The sequence below is a fragment of the Cetorhinus maximus genome, chromosome 13, assembly GCF_964194155.1.
Source record: "Cetorhinus maximus chromosome 13, sCetMax3.hap1.1, whole genome shotgun sequence".
Classification (NCBI taxonomy): domain Eukaryota; kingdom Metazoa; phylum Chordata; class Chondrichthyes; order Lamniformes; family Cetorhinidae; genus Cetorhinus; species Cetorhinus maximus.
The window spans coordinates 65,657,989-65,677,486 of record NC_135891.1 but is presented as its reverse complement, the minus strand read 5'-3'; the positions used below and the strand labels follow the sequence as shown (position 1 = coordinate 65,677,486).

At 45.0% G+C, this 19,498-nt stretch overlaps 1 protein-coding gene across 1 annotated transcript in view; it reads left to right on the top strand.

The window, feature by feature from the left end:
- The first annotated feature begins 1,877 nt into the window (after positions 1–1,877).
- The window catches only part of apcdd1l (adenomatosis polyposis coli down-regulated 1-like), a 29,527-nt gene continuing 11,906 nt past the window's right edge, over positions 1,878–19,498 (top strand). The window contains exons 1-3 of the mRNA XM_078556242.1: positions 1,878–1,955; positions 13,977–14,155; positions 18,907–19,426. Coding sequence (XP_078412368.1) covers positions 1,878–1,955; positions 13,977–14,155; positions 18,907–19,426 — 777 coding nt within the window. The remainder of the gene's footprint in view (positions 1,956–13,976; positions 14,156–18,906; positions 19,427–19,498) is intronic.

The window sequence follows — 19,498 nt, the reverse complement described above, 5'->3', positions numbered from 1 at the left end:
TTGATGACTAGCTCACTAATCCTTTCAACAATTCTCTAAAGGGGAAAAAAAGTGTTTGCTTAAGATACGAAACAAGCCCGTATTTCAAATTTCAATTCTCTACCACCCACCCAAGTACCATAAACGTTTTCTCACAGAGATATCTTCACTGCTTCCACCCTCAGCCCCTGCACCGATCAACTTCTCATCAACAGACTCAATGGGTTGAATGGCCAATTGCTGTTCCTACATTTCTATGTTCCTAACTTCCAGTGGAAAAGGTAGAAAAGGGGATTTTTGTCTTATTCTTTTCATCAATTAGTTGCTGAAGTGGGTTCAACTGTAATACAAACCAAAACACTTACTATGAGACTATCTGAAAGCTCTGCCAAACACTAACCCAGTTGATAGATATAAACTGACTGAGTTGTTTATTCAACTTTCTGTACTGTGATTCCTGTCTACAGTTCCAGATTCTGTGCGAGTTAACAAAATCCTTTGACGCCTGCTTCACTGCCAAACCATGAAATTCTCCAAAGATAAGGCGAGGTCATAGATTGTTCGGTATCACCAAACACAGAACGACTTCACTGATTGCCAATCGCTGTAATTGTTGATGGTTTCAATCAGATAAGGGCTTTGTATTTTGTTCATTGTAGGTACAGATTTCACTCAGGTTATTATAATAACCCTTCACACACTCTCAAATGATAACAGTAAATCTTAGGAATTAATGCAAATTCCATTGTGACTTTATCTTCATGCAGTAGTGGAATGATCTGAGATGGAAGGGATAATGCCCACAGGTTTTACACCAGAAGAAGAATATGGTACAAAAACAAAAATACCTGGAAAAACTCAGCAGGTCTGACAGCATCTGCGGAGAGGAATCCAGTTGATGTTTCGAGTCCGTATGACTCTTCATCAGAACTAAGGAAATAGAGAAATTAGGTGAAATATAAGCTGGTAGAGGTGGGTGGGGCAGGTAGAGATGGATAGGGGGCCAGTGATAAGTGGAGGCAAAGACGAGAATGCCAAAGATGTCATAGACAAAAGTACAAAGGGGTGTTGACGGTGGTGATATTATCTAAGGAATATGCTAATGGAGACATTAAGGGTAGCAAGCAGGACAATCTAGTGGCAGATGGCCCTAGTGGAGGTGGGGTGGGGGGAAGGGATCGAAATGGGCTAAAAGGTGGAGATAAAACAATAGATCAAAATAAATTTTAAAATATGGTACTTTGAATTTCAAAAGTACTGCCCAATTTATAGTAAGAAATATAAATACTAAAATAGTTGTTGAAATTTTTAGCTGTGATTTTGTGAGACACACCATACACATTCATGCCATATAAATGCCAGGCAAAGGCAATCTCCAACAAGAGAGAGAATCTCCCTCCATCCCTTTGACATTCAATGACATTACTATTCCTAAACACTGGTAAGATTACACCACCACTACAGTAGTTCAAGTCAAGCAAGTGCTGTAAGATATAGCCAGGAGAGGAGGGTTCATTAAGGTTGAAGGTGTCTTCACTCCTTAGCCAGACTTCTGTCAAGGCCATGACGTTGTTGCAATCATCCACAATATGCTCATGGATGTCAATATCCTTGTCCACAAGTGAACAAATATTCTGGAGGAAGTTACATAAAAGGATGATGTTAACTGATCCACTGACAGCATAACAGGGTCACCCCCAGGAGCAGTGAGTGGGACACGATGGACATTGGCAAGATTAACCCTCAGCAGGATGAGCTGAGGTTTACAGAAGATGGAAGGTGGAAGGCTGGCCAGAAGTGCATTGGGATGGTCGAGTCTAGAGGTAACAAAGGCATGGATCAGGATTTCATCTGAAGATGAACTGAGACAGAGGTAGATTCAGATGCTGTTCTCGAGAATGAAGTTGGCGATCTTAGTGATGGAGAAGACAATGGAGTCAGTGGCTAGGAAACTTGGGTTTCTGGCAGTGAATCAGGTACAGAGGCTTGAACTAATGATCTAGTGACATACATTTAAATCCAGCCACAGCAGCTGGGAAATTTAAATTCAATTAATTAAACCAATCTGGAATATAAAGCTAGTATCAGTAATGGTAAAATTACTTGATTGTTATAAAAACCCAACTGGTTCCCTAATGTCCTTTAAGGAAGGAAATCTGCCATCTTTACCTAGTCTGACCTACATGTGACTCCGGGCCCACAGCAATATGGTTGACTCTTAACTGCCCTAGTAAGCCATTCAGTTGTGTTCAAGGAAAATTGGGGACAGGCAACAAATGTCAGACTTGCCACTGACACCCGCTGTTGTAATATGGTGTCATCTGTGGTGTCTCAGTGGTGGTCATGCATGGAGCTGTTGTCTCCATGCAGGCTGGCTCTAGAGTGTTATCTCTGGACTGTTCTCTCAGAGTTTGTTACCATGTGACTCTATACATCATACCGTGGGTGGTACTATTCTCCAGTCCCATGTTAACCCTTGCTCTGCTGAGCACTTTTACATTACAGTAGCATGCAGGCACATACAACATCATTCAACATCTGCATCTTCTGAATGAATAATGAAAAAAATAACTTTTATCTTCCTAATGCTTAAATATCTGCTTATTCAGTACTAGATGTCGAACAAGCAGTCTGACAAATCAGATGCAATGGAGTGGTCAAGAGAGGTGGTTGCGAAGTGAAGCTGGGTGGTGTCAACCTACATGGTACTTGACATTGTGTTTTGGAAGATGTTGTTGAGGGGCCGCAAGTAGATGAGAATTAAGAGGAGGCCAAGGATAGATTGTTGTGGGACACCAGGTGTGACAATATAGGAGCAGGAAGGTTAACAATCGCAGGTGGTTCTCTGGCTATGACTGGATAGATAAGAATAGAACCAGGTGAGAACAATCCTACTGGATAACAATGGAGAGGCCTTGGAGCAGGATGGTGTGGTCAAACATGTCTAAGGCTGCAGACAGGTCAAGATGGATGAGAAGGGTAAGGTTACTTTTGTCACAGTCAGATTGGATGTCATTTGTGACTTTGACAAGAGCTATGGGTGCTGTGGCAGCGGCAGAAACCTGAATGGAGGGATTCAAGCACGGAGTTCCAGGAAAGGTGAGCAATGACTTGGGAGGCAACAACAAGTTCAAGGGCTTTGGAAAAGGGAGGTTGGAGATGTGACAGTGTTTTACAAGGACTGAGGATCACAGGGCTAGCAAGTGACTGAGAACACCAACATCTCCAAATTCCCCTTCACAATGAAGGTTGAAGGGTCATTCAGACTCGAAATGTTAACCGTGCTCCTCTCCGTAGATGCTGCCAGACCTGCTGAGTTTTTCCAGGTATTTTTGTTTTTGTTCCCCTTCACAATGTCCTGATTTGGAAATATATCACCATTCTTTCATCATCACTGGGTCATAATCTAGGAACTCCCTCCCTAACAGCACTCTGGGTGTACCTACACCACATGGATAGCAGCGGTTCAAGAAGGCGGCTCACACCACCTTCTCAAGGACAATTAGGGGTGGGCAAAACTCAATTTCCTTGAATTAATAAATAAAAGACCTCCTACTGGCTCTGCTGAAATCAATGGTGGTCACCCCCTATATGATCCATACGAACATGGGAACTAGGAGCAGGAGTAGGCCACTTGGCCCCTCAAGCCTGCTCCGTCATTCAATAAGGTCATGGTTAATCTGATTTTAACCTCAACACCAAATTCTCACCTACCCCCGATAACTTTTCACCTCCTTGCTTTTCAAGAATCTATCTACTTCTGCTTTAAAAATATTTAAAGACTCTGTTTCCACTGCCTTTTGAGGAAGACAGTTACAAAGATTCACAACCCTTTGGGAGCCAAAAATTCTCCTAATTTCTGTCTTAAATGGGTGACCCCTTATTTTAAAATAGTGAGCCCTAGTTCTAGATTCTTCCACAAGGGGAAACATCCTTCCTACGTCCACCCTGTCACGACCCCTCAGGATCTTTATGTTACAGTCAAGTTGCCTCTCACTCTTCTACACTCCAGCAGATACAAGCCTAATCTGTCCAACCTTTCCTCATAAGACAACCTACCCATTCCGGGTGTTAGTTCAGTAAACCTTCTCGGAACTGCTTCCAATGCATTCACATCCTTCCTTAAATAAGGAGACCAATACTGTACAGAGTACTCCAGATGTGGTCTCACCAATGACCTGTATAACTGAAGCATAGCTTCTCTACTTTTGTATTCAACTGCCCTCACAATAAATGATAACATTCTGTTAGCTTTCCTAATTAGTTGCTGCACCTGCACATTAACCTTTTATGATTCATTTACTAGGACACCTAAATCCCTCTGAATCTCAGAGCTCTGCAATCTCTCACCATTTAGATAATATGCTTCTTTTTTATTCTTCATGTCACAATGGACAATTTCACATTTTCCAACATTATACTCCATTTGCCAGACCTTTGCCCACTCATTTAACCTATCTATATGGGTTTGTAGCATTCTTATGTCCTCCTCACAACTTACTTTCCTACCTACCTTTGTGTCATCAGCAAATTTCACAATCATAACTTCAGTTCCTTCATCCAAGTTATTGATATAGATTGTAAAAAGTTGAGGCCCCAGCACTGATCCCTGTGGCACACCACTCATTACATTTTGTCATCTAGAAAATGACCAATTTATTGCTACTATCTGTTTCCTGTTAGCCATCCAATCTTCTATCCATGCGAATATATCACCCCTACACCATAAGCTTTTATTTTCCACAATAACCTATGATGTGGCACCTTATCAAATGCCTTCTGAAAATCTAAGTACAGTACATCCACAGCCCATGTAACTTCTTCAAAGAGCTCCAATAAATTGGATAAGCATGATTTCCCTTTCACAAAACCATGTTGACTCTGCCTGATTACCTTGAATTTTTCCAAGTGCCCTGTGAGAACATCCTTAATAATAGCTTCTAACATTTTCCCTAAGACAACTGACCTGTAGTTTTTTGCTTTCTGTTTCCCTCCTTTTTTGAATAAAAGAATTACATTCACTATTTTCCAATCTAATGGAACCTTCACCAAGTCTAGGGAATTTCAGAAAATCAAAATAAAAGCATCAACTATCTCACTTGCCACTTCTTTTAAGGCCCTAGCATGAAGTCCTTCAGGACCTGGGGATCTGTCAGCCCACAGCTCCAACAATTTGCTCAGTACCACGTCCCTGGTGATTTGTAATTTTCTTGAGTTCCTCCCTCCCTTCCATTTCCTGATTTACAACTATTTCTGGGATGTTACTTGTATCCTCTGGGGTGAAGATGGATGCAAAATAACTGTTCAACTCATCTGACATCTCTTTATTTTCCCTTATTTATTCTCCAGACTCACTTTCCATAGGACCAACACTCACTTTGTTAATTCTTTTCTTTTTAAAATATCTATAGAGCTCATTACTATCTGTTTTTATATTTCTAGCTAGCTTTCTCTCGTGCTCTGATTTTTCCCTCCTTATCAATCTTTTAGTCATTCTTTGCTGTTTTTTATATTCTGTCCAATTCTGATCATGAGATCCTGAATGGACTAGCTTCATCCCAGGATCCAACATGTCACAGCCCCCTCAGCCCACTTCAGCATACCCCTCCCTCCTCAATGACCAAAGTACCCCAACAAGGGTCCACTTAGGCATGACAAAGTTTTAAAAACATGAACAAATCATTTTTTGTGAGAAAAACCCCAAAATACCACAGCTGCTGGAAATCCGAGGGCAAAGGCAAAAAAGGTTGAAAACACTCAGCGGGTCAGGCAGCTTCCCTGGAAAAACAGCAGGCAACATTTCAAAGCATTGGAGCTTCCTCGAGACGAGGATACTTTTCCCTCGGATGTTGCCAAACCTACTAAGTGTTTCTGCAGCAAAAATCTTTGTATTTTCTTTTGTAGAAAATGAGGGAATATCTTGAACAGAAGGTATCAAGTTACTTACTTCAGATTTTCCTTCTCAGTCTAAACTGGAGTTTTGTTATTATTTGTAATTTGAGCAGTTCTATAAAATCATTGGCGATGTTTTGCTTTCCTAAGCCATGTGAGTAACTATAAAATAATTATGTACTGAGAGGCTTCACTGCTTTCTCCAGCTGTTTGAGCTTTGAGCGGCCTACCTGGAGAGGAAGATGTTAAAGCATTTAAGCTGTTGTTGCCAAGGGAACAGGAGTGGTTTTTTTGCTGTGTTTGTGTGAGATTTGTGTCTTTGAACATGAAAAGAAGCACTTCACAATAGCACAAACCAAAATAAAACAGCAATGTGAAGCTTGAAAGAAAATGCAGAATGTTCTCCTGACATTAGAGATTGCTTTAGAGATGCACAAACTGGTGAGAAAATGTGGCAATTCATAAAGGTAATGCCAGCCGACTGACTTTACATCTGTGGCCTCGGTTGCCAATCCCGCGGGTTTGTCCCAGACTCTCTAGGAAATAAAGATTTATTCCTGGTTCTTGCCAGGATGGAAAATTAAAGGGCCCTTAAGAAATACGTTTTTTTCTAATTTTATTGGAACACTTCTGTTTAGTAGTTATAAAAGAAGAAAGATTTGCATTTATATAGCATTTTTAAAATCACCACTGGACATCTCAAAGCGCTTTACAGCCTGTCAGGAAAATATAATAATTCTCATAGTGTTATTGGAATTTATTGTAAACTAGTGGTATCTGTGTCTGTATATGTGTGTGTGTGTGAGAGAGAGAGACTTAATTGGATTAAAGGCAGCTGGTCTGAAGGCTTTGATGTAAATATGGTAAACATGGGGGAAGTTTAGAATGTAAGGTGTAAAAGGACATTTGCATTTTTAAATAAACCAGACGAGATTGTTTTCAAAGGAGGGGTGAAATGTGTCACCTAGCTAGGTGAAGTTCAGAAACAGTGTGTTTATTTTTCCCCAAAGATTGCTGGTAAAACCTGGTGCTATGAGAAACTTTTATTATCAGAAAGGTAAAGTCCAAAGACATAGTGAAACAATGGGAATTTGCATTCAAAGGGGAAAATATGTATAAAGAAACGAAGGCTGTGTGTAAGGGTAGGCATTTTTAAGATCTAAACTATCTCACTTGCCACTTCTTTTAAGGCCCTAGCATGAAGTCCTTCAGGACCTGGGGATCTGTCAGCCCATAGCTCCAACAATTTGCTCAGTACCACATCCCTGGTGATTTGTAATTTTCTTGAGTTCCTCCCTCCCTTCCATTTCCTGATTTACAACTATTTCTGGGATGTTGTGAAAAGCCTTCAGCATCTGTGCCTCAAGCTGCTGTTTTCAAAGAACTAAAGTTATGAAAACTCACTTTGAATTCAACTGGTTCAGGGCAATGTGTGTCACCTTGCCTGTGTCTTTTAAAATCTATATGTCTTATGGTTGCCTTAATGAAAGTGTAACTGGGAGTCAGATTAAGTAGGGGATTTAGAAGTTATCATAGCAGTAATTTGTAGATCTATGTATGTGTTTAAAATCATTTCTCTTATTAAACATAATAAATGTTTAATCTAGCTTTGTAAAAACTTATAAGTCTTGGTGGTCTTATTACTACTGAATTCAGGGCATGCATCTTGAAATTTATACAAATTGCAAAACAAGTTGTGGCAGTTGTTTCAAGTTTCCATTTGGGATTTGAACAACTCAGCATTTACTATCGGTTATGCAATAACAAGCCAATAAACTACTTTTGAGGTGTAGTTACTGTTGAAATGCAGGAAACGTGGCAGCTAATAGGTGCACAGCAAGCTCCCACAAACAGCATTGTGATAGTAACCAAATAATCTATTTTTGTGATGTTGATTGAGAGATAAATATTGGCCAGGACTCTGGGGATAACTCCCCGGCTCTTCTTTGAAATAGTGCAATGGGATCTTTAACATCTACCCCAGCAGACAGATGGGAGGGACCTCTGTTTAAATGTTGCATCCAAAAGACAGGGCATCTGCAACAGTTCAGTATTTCCTCAGTACTGCACTGAGCAGACTTTTGTGCTTTAGCCCAGGAACAGGACTTGAACCCAGGACCTCATAGCATAGAGGCAAGATTGCTCCCAACTGAGCTATGGGTGACATGCTGCTGGGTGCTTCACTATATGACCTCAGGATGTTCCTAGGAGCAAGAGTAAGCCAATTAACCCTGTCAGCCAGTTCCACCATTCAGTGAGCTCATGGCTGATTTGGTGACCAAACTCCATATAGCTGCCTTTGCCCCAGATCACTTAATAACTTTGGATAACAAAAATCTATCAATCTCAGATTTAAATGTAATAATTGACCTAGTGTCTGTTACCATTTGTGGAAGGGAGTTCTGAACTTCGCCCATTGTTTGTGTGTAGAAGTGTTTCCTAATTTCACTCCTAACATGTCTGGCTCTAAAATTAAGACCATACCCCCTGTAATCCTAGACTCCAAAACCAGTGAAAATAGATGCTCATATTCTAGCCTATCAGTTCCCCTTAATACCTGTCAGTCAAACAGCCTTTACCCCCCATCTTCAATATTTTCACAACAAAGGTATTCAAAGAATACCCCTATGAATTGTCTCCTGGGTTACTCGCAGCAGTGAACTGAGATTAGTGTTTAATTCCTGGAGACTCCAGGGTCGGCAACTCTATTTTCATTTTTTTGCAAAAATATACTTTATTCATAAAAAATCTAAAAGAACATTACAAAATATTTCAAAATGGCCATCACAAAATGCAATGATATTCACATTTTCTACATCGTCATGTTGCACTCTGAGGTGCTTCAGTACAATTGCAATACATGTAATATTTGCTGTACACACTCAATGTGAGACACACAGCCCGAGGGGATCCATACAGTTTCCAGCCCCTTGGTTTATTATGGCTGAAAGATCAGATAGCGACATTTCCCCATTGCACCTTTGCAGCAGCTGCCCCAAGCTTTAGTACCTCCCTCAGCATGTAGTCCTAGACCTTGGAATGTGCCAGTCTGTAACACTTGGTCATGGACAACTCTTTGTACTGGAAGACCAGCAAGTTTTGGGCAGACCCAAAGAGCGCCTTTCACTGAGTTGATGATCCCCCAGCTGCAATTGATGTTTGTCTCAGTGTGTGTCCCTGGGAATAGCCCATAGAGCACATAATTCTGCATCACAGAATGAACCTCGACAAAAACCATTGCATTTCTCTCCAGGCCTTCTTCGCAAAGGCACATTGCACAAGGAGGTGGACAATGGTCTCTCCCCTACCACAGCCATCTCAACGGCAATGTGCACAGGGGGTGAGACTCCGGGTGTATAGGAAGGATCTGACAGGGAGGTCCTTTCTCACCACCAGGCAAGCTACATCTTGGTGCTTGTTTGAAAGTCCTGGTGATGAGGCATTCTGCCAAATGACTATGACAGTCTCCTCAGGGAACCATCCGACAGGATCCACCACCTCCTTTTCTCTCAGGGCCTCTCAGACATTACATGCAGACCACTGCCTGACGGACTTGTGGTCAAAGGTGTTTCTCTGCATAAATTTTTCCATGAGGGAGAGATGGTACAACTACTTGAAGCGTTCTGTGGCAGTGTGGCCAGACCCATCATTCGCAACAGCAGGGGCAGGTGGATCTTCAGCACGTAGTGACACTTGGTGTTTGCGTACCGAGGCTCTACGCACTGTTTGATGCAGCCGCACACAAAGGTGGCCAGCAGGATGAGGGCGACATTGGGCACATTTCTTCCCCCTTTAGCTAGAGGTTTGTACATTGTGTCCCTGTGGACACGGTCCATTTTTGACCTCCAGACAAAGCTATTTCCACCAGTCTGGCTTCCTTTAAAGCTTTTCTTGAAAACTAGCTTTTTGACCAAGCTTTTGGCCCATCCCTCCTTCTTTAATGACTTGGTGACTATTTTACACTGTGTTTCTCTGAAGTGCCTTGGGGCTATTTTCTTTATTAAATGTGATAATGTAAATGTCAAGTGTTAATTAATGAGGAAGCTCATTGTAATTGTTAACTCAAGATTGCTCCAAAGGTGAAAGGAATCATTTATGCATTAAATGGCATTCTGGCCTCCTCCTTCATGGAATATGGGCCAGGGTTTGAAATTTCCGTGACAGAGTGAAACCCAGACTTGGGGCCTAGAATGCTGAAGACACGGCTGCCAACAGTGAGCCAAAGGGAGTGGACGATGCACAAGAGGCATATACTTAAATGATCAAATGGCGCACACTTGTATATGAAGTGGACGGGCTATTCTCCTGCTTTTAGTGACAGGAGCGATGCGCACTGACTGGTTGTGGGAGTGACAGGTACTAACAAGCAGCAGGTGTCTCCGCCCCTCTCCCCTCAGTTTGAACGTTGTGACTGCTCTCAGTACGTTCACAGGGCTGGAGTTTAGTACCTGCACTCCCATTTCAACAACTCAGGCAGGGATCTTTAAAGAGTCTCTCATTTTGGAAAAAAGTGCACCCTGCAGATTCCCTGTGCTTTGTCTGTTTGATGTGGATCCAGAAACTGCACAATGATGGGTAGTTAACAGAGAGCTGCAACACTTTACCTTCAAAGATCATTGACCCAGAGATCAATACCTTCTCACTCTCTGCTTGCTGTGCACTGGGACGTGAATCTGGTTCATTTCCATCACTGGGAGTTCTACAGATCTTTCACTTCAAGAATTAGAAATGGTTTTGGTGAGGTTTTTAAAGCTAAACCTGAGTGTCTGGATCATAGCAACATTTCCTGGTGAGTACTGACTGCTGCAACATTTGGGTATAAGAGACAAAATTAGAGAGAGAGGGAGGGGTGGGGAACAGAGAGAGGGAGGGCGGGGAACATCGGGGGAACAGACAGAGTGGGAGAGAGGAGTGGGGAATGGAGAGGGGGAACAGAGAAAGAGAGAGAATGGCGGGGAACAGAGAAGGAAGAACAAAGAAACAAGGAGAGGTGGAGAACAGAGAGAGAGAGGGGTAGGGGGCAGAAAGGGAGAGGGGGGACAGAGAGGGAGAGGGGGGAACAGAAAGTGTAAGGGAACAGAGATAGAGAGAGAGAGGTGGGTGTGGAGCAGAGAGAGAGAGACAGAGGGGGAAGAGAGAGAGAGGAGCAGGGAACAGCAAGGGAGAACAGAGAGGGGGGAACAGAGTGAGAGAGAGAAAGAGAAGTGGGGAACAGAGAGGGAGAAAGAGGGACAGGGAACAGACAGAGAGGGGAACGGAGAGAGAGAGGGGTGGGAAACAGAGAAAGGGAGGAACAGAGAGAAGGGGGAACAGAGAGAGAGAGAGGTGGGGAACAGAAAGAGATAGAGTGGGTGAACAGCCAGAGAGCGAGAGAGAGGGGTCGGGAATAGAGAGAGGGAGAGAGAGAGAGGAAACAGAGAGATAGAGGGGTGGGGAACAGAGAGAGATAGATGGGCAAACAGTCAGAGAGCGAGAGCGAGGGGTCGGGAACAGAGAGAGAGAGAGAGAGAGAGGGGAGGAACAGAGAGGAGAGAGAGAGTGTGAGGGGGACAACAGAAAGGGGGGGGAACAGAGAGAGGGGGTGATGAACAGGGAGAGCTAGGGGTATCAGAGAAGGGTGGATAACAGAGAGCAAGAGAGGGTTGGGGAACAGAGAAAGAGGTGGGGAATGAAAGACAGAAAGTAGGGGAAACAGAGAGAGGGTCAGAGAGAGAGGCAATCAGACAAAGACAGTGAGACACTGTGAGAGAGATAGAGAGGAAGGGAGGCAGAGACAGACAATGGAAGCAGAAACAGAAAGGGAGAGAGAAAGCTTGAAAGGTGGCTGTGGATAATAGGCTCATTGCCAGTTTATCTGGTTGTAGTGCGTGGCATCTTGCCCCTGAGCTTTTTCTTCCCTGGACAGTGAGCTACAGCTGAACTCAGTCACAGATCAGGGGATCAAACCCCAGCACCCTCAACTTTTTTCTCTTAAAGACCTGTTGTCAGTCAGTTTAGTGCATTGAATCATGCTAAGAAACAGCACTCAGAATCTAACTGAGGGAAGTGCGTCTTAAAGGTGAGGGATGGTCAGAGGACGAGAGTAGAGCAGTGACCAACATCTTCCACATCAGCTCTTCAGTCTCATCCAGGCATGAGGGTCAACCGTGGATGGCCTCACACCTGACCCTGTCTCTGTCCTCCCCTGGCTTCCTTTAGTAGGCTGTTCCTGGAGATCAATCAGGAGAGGAAGCCATACCTGACACTTCCCTTTCCAATCCCAGGTACTGGGGTACTGGGCCAACTCCTGCCCTGGCAAAGATCAGAGAAATGAACAGCAGGCAGGGATTGATGCTTCATCCTGTTAGCTCAGGGAAATCAGCAACTCATTGGTTAATAGTAATGGGGAGGGGGTGTGAGGGGACAATCCTGCGTTGCTCTTCAAATCCACAAAAGGCAGGTGTGCCTTGTGTCTGGCTCATTGACGAGTTAAATACCAATAGCCATGGGCCACACACAGGACTATTTAAAGAGAGACAGACTTAGATTTCTCTAGCGCTTCTTACAACCTCAGGATATCCCAAAGTGCTCCACACATAATGAAGTAGCTTTTGAAGTGTAGTCACTGTGGTAGGAAACACAACAGCCAATTTGCACACAGCAACCTCCTACAAACTTCAATGTGATTATGATCAGGTTATCCGATTTTTATCACAAAAACAGAATTACCTGGAAAAACTCAGCAGGTCTGGCAGCATCGGCGGAGAAGAATAAAGTTGACAGAATAGCCGTTCTGTTGAAGGGTCATGAGGACTCGAAACGTCAACTTTATTCTTCTCTGCCGATGCTGCCAGACCTGCTGAGTTTTTCCAGGTAATTCTGTTTTTGTTTTGGATTTCCAGCATCCGCAGTTTTTTTGTTTTTATATCCGATTTTTATGTTGTTTGACAGTCATATATTGTCCAGAACTTCATGGAAACCTCCTGGCTCTTCATCAAAATAGTGCCATGGATCATTTATATCTACCTGAGAGGTCATTCAGGTTTTCTATTTAACATACCATATGACAGGGCAGCACTCCCTTAGTCCTGCATTGTGGTGCCTGAATTAAGATCATAATATAAGAAATAAGAGCAGGATTAGGCCAGTCAGACCCCTTGAGCCTGCCCCGCCATTCAATAAGGTCGTGGCTGATCTGATTGTTGCCTTAACTCCACTTTCCTGTGTACCCCCTACCATAACCCTGGACTCCCTTATCAATCAAAAATCTATCTAACTCAGCCTTGAATATATTCAATGACCCAGTCTCCACTGCTCTCCAAGAAGAGAATTCTAAAACTAACAGCCCTCTGAGAACAGAAATTTCTCCTCATCTCAGTCTTAAATGGGAGACACCTTATTTTGAAACTGCGCCTACTAGTTCTAGATATGCCTACTAGTTCTAGGTACCCCCACCAGAGAATACATCCTCTCAGCATCTATCCTGTCAGGCCCCTCGGAATCTTATGTTTCGATAAGATCACCTCTCATTCTTCTAAACTCCAATGAGTTTAGGCTGAATCTGCTCAACCTTTCTTTGTAAGGCAACCCTTTCATCCTAGGAATCAGCCGAGTGAACCTTCCCTGAACTGCTTCCAGTGCAAGTATAGCCCTCCTTCCCTCCTTAAGTAAGGTGACCAAAACAGTGCATAGTACTCCAGGTGAGGTCTCAACAATGCCCTGTACAGGTTTAGGAAGATTTCCCTACTCTTATACTCCATCTCTCCTGTGATAAAAGTCAACATTCCATTGTCTTCCTAATCACTTTCTGTACCTGCTTGCTGACTTTTTGTGATTCATATACAAGGACACCCAGATCCCTCAGTACCAGAGCATTCTGCAGTCTCCCTTCATTTAAATAGTATACTGCTTTCTATTCTTCCTGCCAAAGTAGACAACTTCACACTTTCCATCTGCTAAATGTTAGTCCACCCGCTTAACCTATTTCTATATGTTACAAGTCAATATAGTTTGCAGACTCAGATTATGTACTCAAGTCTCTGAGGTGGGATTTGAATCCCTGACTTATTAACTCAGAGGCAAGAGTGTTGTAACCAATGAGCTATGGCTGACGTATTGTTTTCAAGCTGACACCCCAGTGTTGCTCTCAAAGTTTCTTCCCATCATTTCCAGGGCTGCTCAGTGCTGAGCCAGTGAGGCTGCACTGGGAACCTCCGTGCCAGCATCAACTGCGACACCTACAGGATGCAGCCAGGACTACAACCATCATTCCACCCAGGCTGGAGGGGCACTGGGTCTCCACAGGGTAAGAGAAACAACAGCTGTTGGGGGGGTGGAAAACAGATCAGATTCCCTCAAACTCTTTCGAGTTATCAACAGTCACAGATTGCAACTCTTTCAAGTACAATCACAGTTCTTGGTTTTCCGGGAGTGGGACATGAACCCACAACCCTCTGATTCAAAGGCGAGGGTGCTATGAACTGAGCCACAGCTGACACCTCTCAGATTCCCTCAAGATGACGTGTAAATGGGGAGTTGATGATAGAGTTCACCTGTTCCACCACAAGGTTCACGATGCACTGGGTAAAGTCTGATATATTCCATCAGCTGCTTTTAATCTCCAAAATGGCAATTTAGCCTGACATTTTCAAAATGAATTGTCTCTCAATGTATTTTAATGCAAGACACTGTACAGCAGGAATGTACACGTCTTAAAATAAATGCTTCCCATATTCAATGTGAACTCAAGGGTAGTCACAATGTGACATGTGGGATAGTGAGAGTGTGACGTGTGGGGTAGTCACAGTGCGACAAGTGGTCTACTCTCAGTTAGACGTGTGGGGCGGTCACAGTGACGTGTGGGGCGGTCACAGTGACGTGTGGGGCAGTCACAGTGACGTTTGGGGCGGTCACAGTGACGTGTGGGGCGGTCACAGTGACGTGTGGGGCGGTCAGAGTGATGTGTGGGGCGGTCAGAGTGATGTGTGGGGCGGTCACAGTGACGTGTGGAGTGGTCACAGTGACGTGTGGGGTAGTCAGAGTGTGACGTGTGGGGCGGTCACAGTGACGTGTGGGGCGGTCACAGTGACGTGTGGGGTGGTCACAGTGTGACAGGTGGGGCAGTCACAGTGACGTGTGGGGTGCTCACAGTGTGACAGGTGGGGCAGTCACAGTGTGACGTGCGGGGTTGTCACAGTGACGTGTGGGGTAGTCACAGTGACGTGTGGGGTAGTCACAGTGTGACTTGTGCAGTAGTCACAGTGCGACAAGTGGTCTACTCTCAGTGTGATGTGTGGGGTGGTCACAATGTGACAAGTGGGGCAGTCACAGTGTGACGTGCGGGGTGGTCAGAGTGCGACGTGTGGGGTGGTCACAGTGCGACGTGTGGGGTGGTCACAGTGCGATGTGTGGGGTGGTCACAGTGCGAAGTGTGGGGTGGTCACGGTGCGACGTGTGGGGTGGTCACGGTGCGACGTGTGGGGTGGTCACGGTGCGACGTGTGGGGTGGTCACGGTGCGACGTGTGGGGTGGTCACGGTGCGACGTGTGGGGTGGTCACGGTGCGACGTGTGGGGTGGTCACGGTGCGACGTGTGGGGTGGTCACGGTGTGACGTGTGGAGTAGTCACGGTGTGACGTGTGGGTGGTTACAATATGACATATGGTGTAGTGACAGTGTGACGTGTAAGGCAATCATAACGTGATGTGTGGCATTGTCATAGTGTGACGTGTGGGGAAGTCACTGTGACGTGTGGGGTTGTCATAGTTAGACATGTGGTCTAATCACAGTGTGATGCGTCAGGGAGTCACAGTGTGACGCGTCAGGGAGTCACAGTGTGACATGAGGACTAGTCACAGTGTGATGTTTGGAATAGTCACAGTGTGATGTGTGGAGTGGTCATAGTTTGACGTGTGGGGTGGTCATGGTGTGACAAGTGGAGTGAACGAAGTGTGACTTGTGGGGTAATCACATTTTGACATGTGGGGTAGTCATAGTGTGAAGTGTGGGGTGGTCAGAGTGTGACGTGTGGGGTGTATGAAGAGCGACGTGTAGAGTGAACGAGGTGTGAAGTGTGGGGTAGTCACAGTGTGATGTGTGGGGTAGTCACAGTTTGACGTGTGGGCCAATCACAGTGTGACGCATCAGGAGTAACAGTGTGACCTAATTACAGTGTGATGTTTGGCGTAATCACAGTATGCCGTCTGGAGTAGTCACAGCGTGATGTGTGGGTAGTCACAGCATGATGTGTTGAGTAGTAATGGTGTGACGTGTGGCGCAGTCACAGTGCGACGTGTGGGGTAGTCACAATGTGGCATGTGTGGTAGTCACAGCGTGATGTGTTGAGTAGTCACAGTGTGACATGTAGGGTAGTCAGAGTGTGGCATGTGTGGTAGTCACAGTGTGATGTGTGGGTAGTCAGAGTGTGACGTGTGGGACAGTCACAGTGTGGCATGTGTGGTAGTCACAGTGTGATGTGTGGGTAGTCACAGCATGATGTGTGGGTAGTCACAGTGTGATGTGTGGGTAGTCACAGCGTGATGTGTTGAGTAATCACAGTGTGACATGTGAGGTAGTCACAGTGTGTGCCATTTTTCTGAATACATCCCACCATTTCTTCACTTTGGTCTCTGTGACTAGTGAACAGCACTGCCCTCTCCCTCTGTAGCTGAGTGCGTTGTGAAGTGTTACATAGTCCCTGGTGTCCCTGCTCCATCTGCTTGCAATACTGAGCCGATCTCATCTGATCCAGCTCTTGAAGCGGCTACAACCCATTTTGTCTCCCTGGCTTTGAAATTCAGTCAGAGTTTCCGTCCTTGAGCACGAATCTACTGACTCAATTCTGGGAAGTACATTTATGTTGACTTGGAGTGTGGATTGTATGAGGCTCAGCTGTGATTCCTCCCATGTCTGAATTGACTTCAGACATTAGAACAGGAGATTGTGGGGTGATTTGATTGAGGTGTTTAAAATAATGACAGCATTGGACAGAGTAGATCTGAGCACACTGTTAAGGATACGCAATGAGGGGACATTGATATAAGATTACATAAAAGATATTTAGGACAGCGATCAGGACACAGAGGGTTATGAGACTGTGGAATGCACTACTGTAGATGGTGCCTGAAGCATGTGAACATTTAAGAATATGTGAGAAGATTGGTTGATTGTAAGAACATAAGATTATAAGAAGGAACAGCTCCAATAACACTCAAGAAGCTTGACACCATCCAGGACAAAGCAGCCCACTTGATTGGCACCCCATCCACAAACATTCGCTCCCTCCACCACCAACGCACAGTAGCAGCAGAGTGTACCGTCTACAAGATGCACTCCAGGAATTCACCAAGGCTCCTTAGACAGCACCTCCCAAACCCACGACCGCTACCATCTAGAAGGACAAAGATGGAAACAGCACCACCTGGAAGTTCCCTTTCAAACCACTCACCATCCTGACTTGGAAATATATCACTGTTCCTTCACTGTTGCTGGGTCAAAATCCTGGAACTCCCTCCCTAACAGCACTGTGGGTGTACCTACACCACATGGACTGTAGCAGTTCAGGAAGGCAGCTCAGCACCACCTTCTCTTGGGCAATTAGGGATGGGCAATAAATGCTGGCTGAGTCAGCGAAGCCCACACCCCTTGAATGAATAAAAAAAAGTAGGCCATTTGGCCCATTGAGCTTGCTCCATCATTCAATAAAAACAGGACTAACCTGATGGTGGCCTTAACTCCATTTTCCTGCCTGTCCCCATAACCCTTGACTCCCTTGCAGATCAAAACTTGTCACAACTCAGCCTTGAATATATTCAATGACCCAGCCTACACTGCTCATTGGAGAAGAGAATTCCAAAGATTATTGACCCCCTGAGCGAAGAAACTCCTCCTCATTTCCATCTTAAATGGGAAACCTCTTATTTTGAAGCTGTGTCCCCTAGTTCTAGATTCCCCCACAAGGGGAAACATCCTCTCAGCATCTACCCTGCCAAGCCTCCTCAGGATCTTATATGCTTCAATAAGATCACCTCTCATTCTTCTAAACTCCAGTGAGTTTAGGTCCAACATGCTCAACCTTTCCTCATAAAACAAACACATTCCTTCCCAGGAATCAGCCCAGTGAACTTTCTCTGAACTATTTCCAATGCAAGTATATCTGTCGTTAAGTAAAGAGACTAAAATTGTACATAGTGCCCCAGGCGCAGTCTCACCAATGCACTGTACAGTTGTAACAATCCTTTCAAACTGTTATACTCCATCCCCCTTGCAATAATGGAAAAGGGGAGAAAGGGCGATGGGAAAACAGTGGGATTGGAACAACTGCTCAAGCGAAGAATAAATACCAATACTGATGAATTGGGACAAACTGTAATGTCTGTAATTCTAAGAATGGCTTCCGAGCACTCACTGTCTGCTCCTGAACATGAGGAACTGGCCAGCTGGGAGTGAGAGGACACCTGATGAGTCAGTATAGAGCAGCATAGAGCACTACATCTTAGCTTATGGTTCCTGGTGTCTAGTCAAACACCAGGCTTCAAAGAGGGAAGGTGTACCTCCTCTAATATCCATGCCACATTTAACAACAGCAACTTGCATTTCTATACCACCTTTAATGTAGTAAAACGTCTCAAGGCAGAGTGTTATCACAAAAGGTTGACACTAAGCCATATAAGGAGTTACTAAGACAGGAAAGAGGCAGGTTTTAAGGAGCAGTTTAATGGAGAGGATGATGGCGAGGTGGAGAGGTTTAGGGAAGGAATTCCAGGGCTTACAGCCCAGGCAGCTGAAGGCACGGCCACCAACATTGTGCCAATGAAAATGAGGAATGTGTAAGAGATCAGAACTGGAAAAGCTCAAAGATCTGGGAGGGCTATAGGGCAGGCAGAGATTACAGTCAGAAATGGTGAGGTGCAAGTCCATGGAGGCATTTGAAAAGACAAATGAGAATTTTAAAATGGAGTGACTGTTGGGCTGGGGGCCATTGTAGGTGAGAAAGCACAGGCGAGACGGTGTGAATTACGACATGGGTATGTAATTCTTTGCGAACTCCCTCTGCCAGGTGTGAGGTGCGTCCTGGGCCTGAATTCATCACCAGATCCTACATGTTCTACCTGAGCGGGATGTTTAAAGCCTACCAGTTCTATTATACTGACCATCAATGCACGAGACCTGCCTACACCCTGCTGATCAAAGGGAGGATTCGGCTGCGCCAGGCGTCCTGGGTGACTCGCGGGGCCACTGAGGCCAGCTACCGTCTGCACCAAGTCTCCATGGCCTTCTACAGTGGGCCGACAATGGCGGCCGCCTTGGACAGGCTGAACCACTCATGCGGCAGCTTAGGCCGCTTCGGGAGAGTCTGGTCGCCGGGAGCAACCTACGAGATCCTGAACGCCAGGGCCGGCTATGACTGCACAACCAGCCTCGGGTTTGCGATGCACGAGCTCAGCCTGGTGCGAGTAGAGAAGCAAGTCCACCAGCGGGTGGTCAAAGAGCTCTTCCTGGGAGACATTCATACCGACTGGGCTCAGAGAACCCGCCACCGACCTACTGGCTATCAGCGCCCTCTGCAGGCGGCTTTGGTAAGTGTGCGTGTACCCATTACATTTCAACATGTGCAATTGCATGAGATTTTACATCACAGAAACAGGCCA